A 3491-nucleotide genomic window follows, 5' to 3' on the forward strand; every position below is an offset into this window, starting at 1 on the left:
CTGGGTTATTATCTGCTCCTCAGTACTTGTGCTCTGGGTTATTATCTGCTCCTCAGTACTTGTGCACTGGGTTATTATCTGCTCCTCTGTACTTGTGCACTGGGTTATTATCTGCTCCTCAGTACTTGTGCTCTGGGTTATCTGCTCCTCTGTACTTGTGCTCTGGGTTATTATCTGCTCCTCAGTACTTGTGCACTGGGTTATTATCTGCTCCTCTGTACTTGTGCACTGGGTTATTATCTGCTCCTCAGTACTTGTGCTCTGGGTTATCTGCTCCTCAGTACTTGTGCTCTGGGTTATTATCTGCTCAGTACTTGTGCTCTGGGTTATTATCTGCTCCTCTGTACTTGTGCACTGGGTTATTATCTGCTCAATATTTGTGCTCTGGGTTATTATCTGCTCCTCAGTACTTGTGCACTGGGTTATTATCTGCTCAGTACTTGTGCACTGGGTTATTATCTGCTCCTCAGTACTTGTGCACTGGGTTATTATCTGCACTAATGAAATCTGGACATTATGGGGGCACTAATGAAATCTGGACATTATGGGGGCACTAATGAATGAAATCTGGACATTATGGGGGCACAAATGAAATCTGGACATTATGGGGGCACTAATGAAATCTGGACATTATGGGAGCACTAATGAATGAAATCTGGACATTATGGGGGCACTAATGAAATCTGGACATTATGGGGCCACTAATTAATGAAATCTGGATATTATGGGGGCACAAATGAAATCTGGACATTATGGGGGCACTAATGAAATCTGGACATTATGGGGGCACTAATGAAATCTGGACATTATGGGGGCACTAATGAATGAAATCTGGACATTATGGGGGCACTAATGAATGAAATCTGGACATTATGGGGGCACAAATGAGATCTGGACATTATGGGGGCACCAAAATGAATGCCCATCATATGTATCATGTAACCCGCCCGCCATAAATTAATAGTACTCATGAAGAAAAGAAACCTTGCAATATTTATTGTATAAAACTTCATTTTCTCCTTCTGCAGAGAATCGTGACTCCCATCAGAAGAATTAGCCCTTACATATGTCTGCTAAAAAAAGAAAGATTGATGGAGAATGCAGAGTTTTTAACAAGGAATGGACTTCTAAATATTTATTTACTGAAACCAAAGGCAAAGCTGTGTGCTTAGTTTGTGGAGAGCAAATAGCTGTGTTTAAAGATTATAATTTAAATCGCCATTACGAAACAAAACATGCACAGAAATACAAGAACTTGACAGAGGCAGAGCGGGCACGGGCATCTGAAGATTTGCTATCAAAACTGCAAACGCAGAAAAGATTTTTTACAAAGCTCCACGCATCCAGGGATGCAGCCATCAGGACAAGCTTTGTAATATCCCACAAAATTGCTAGAAACAGTAAGCCATTCTCTGATGGGGAGTTTGTGAAAGAATGTTTGGTGGACTCTGTAGCAATAATTTGTCCTGAGAAAAAAGAAGCATTTTCACATGTGTCCCTCTCCAGGCGAACCGTAACAAGACGGGTAGAAGACATTGCGGGGAATTTGGAGTTGCAGCTTAAAAACAAAGTTGATCATTTTATTTTTTTTTCCCTGGCTCTGGACGAGAGCTGTGATGTCCGTGATACTGCCCAGTTACTTATCTTTGTACGCGGAATAACAAATAACTTTGAGATGACTGAAGAGCTGGTAGCTTTGCGATCATTGAAAGGTACCACGAAAGGGAGTGATTTGTTCACTGAAGTAAATGCATCCGTGGACAAACTGGGCTTAAAATGGAACACATTAGTAAGTGTTATAACCGATGGATGTCCAAATATGACAGGGAAAAATGTTGGACTTTTGAAGCGGATGCAAGATAAAGTGAATGAAATAAACCCAGAACAGAAATTGATATTTTTGCATTGCATTATACATCAAGAAGTGCTGTGCAAGTCGGTGCTACAAATCAGCCATGTTGTTGATGTTGGAGCTAAGACAGTTAATTTCATCAGGGCAAGAGCACTGAATCACAGACAATTTGTTTCACTGTTGGAGGAACAAGAAAGTGAACATAGTGACATAGGCTACCACACAGCTGTGAGGTGGCTCAGCCTTGGGAAGGTGCTTAAAAGAGTATGGGACCTGAGAGCTGAGATTCAGACATTTTGTCAAATGAAAGGCAAAGACATCCCTGAATTCTCAGATAAGCACTGGATAGCAGATCTGGCCTTTGCCATTGATGTGACTACACTAATGAATGAGCTGAATACCAAGCTGCAAGGCAAAGGCCTCTTTGCACATGAAATGTTCTCCTTGGTGACAGCTTTCATGAGAAAATTGAAGTTTCTTTCTAGCCAATTGAAGATCAATATTCTCACATGCCAACACTGAAAGAAGTCACACCATCAGCTGATCACCTCGACAAGTATTCATCCATGTTTGCGGCTTTACATGATGAATTTTCCAGAAGATTTGAAGACTTTAAAGCAGTGGAGAGTGAAATGCACATGGTTTCTTCTCCTTTTACATGCTGTGTGGATAATGCCCCCAGTGATATCCAGTTAGAACTCATTGATCTGCAGTCTGACAATCTACTGAAAGAGCTTTTTAAATCCGTATCACTGCTGGAGTTTTATTCTTCTCTCAAAGAGGAAAACTTTCCACATGGAAAGGAGGCATGCTCAGAGGATGTTAGTTCTCTTTGGATCTACCTACGTATGTGAACAAACATTCTCACTGATGAAGTTCAACAAATCCAGATACAGATCCTCTCTCAGTGATGATCACTTGTGTGCTGTTCTTCGCATATCCACCTCAGATATTGAACCTAACTTCAGTGAACTTGTTCGGGCCCAAAACAGGCTAGATTACTCTCATTGAAGATTCTCATGTTATTGAAATGGTTAATGTACTGTTATTTACCAAGTTAAAGGGATGCCGGTTAAAAAAACTAACATATCTTGATCTACAACACTGTTGTAACAACAGCAAGTTTTCTACAGTTTTCTACAGTTAACACAAGCTCGTTGCAGTGCAGTTCATCATCTCATCATTAAATAATGATGTAAGTATGTCTTCCGTATTTTCTTTGTATTGTAAATCTCTGCATTGTTTAACATACTGTTTGTTCATGAAAATATAGCATATGTATACTACAGTATTGGGTAAAAATTAGTTAATTATATTAGTCCGGCCCTCTAAAACCATCCAAATTTCTCATGCGGCCCCATGGCAAAATTAATTGCCCACCCCTGATGTAGCGAATGCAATAAAGGAAAAAAATATGACGTAACAAATACATTGATTTATTGTCATTGTTGCCAGCCTCCAAAGAATTTCTGGCAATATTGGAGAAGAAAGAGGACAAGGATAGGCACAGGCCTATATCTAGGTCTTTCAATAATTGGTTGCAAGCTTTTTGTATTTTTGCCAGCATTATGGGGAGAAACACCCAAGTAAATGCTCAGGGCTTTTTCAACACGTGGAGATAGTGTTGGAAGTGAATAAA

General features: G+C 40.1%; 1 protein-coding gene across 1 annotated transcript; it reads left to right on the forward strand.

Moving 5' to 3' along the window:
• Window positions 1–1066: 1066 nt before the first annotated feature.
• On the forward strand, window positions 1067–2374 carry LOC138671643 (general transcription factor II-I repeat domain-containing protein 2B-like). The gene has a single exon (XM_069759815.1). The coding sequence runs from the start codon at window positions 1067–1069 to the stop codon at window positions 2372–2374; it is 1308 nt and encodes a 435-aa protein (XP_069615916.1).
• Window positions 2375–3491: the final 1117 nt, after the last annotated feature.

This window comes from Ranitomeya imitator, chromosome 3 (genome assembly GCF_032444005.1).
Source record: "Ranitomeya imitator isolate aRanImi1 chromosome 3, aRanImi1.pri, whole genome shotgun sequence".
NCBI classification, from domain to species: Eukaryota; Metazoa; Chordata; class Amphibia; order Anura; family Dendrobatidae; genus Ranitomeya; species Ranitomeya imitator.

What these genes read in the sequence shown, in the direction of transcription:
- LOC138671643 (XM_069759815.1), top strand. Translation starts at nt 1,067, where the DNA reads ATGTCTGCTAAAAAAAGAAAGATTGATGGAGAATGCAGAGTTTTTAAC.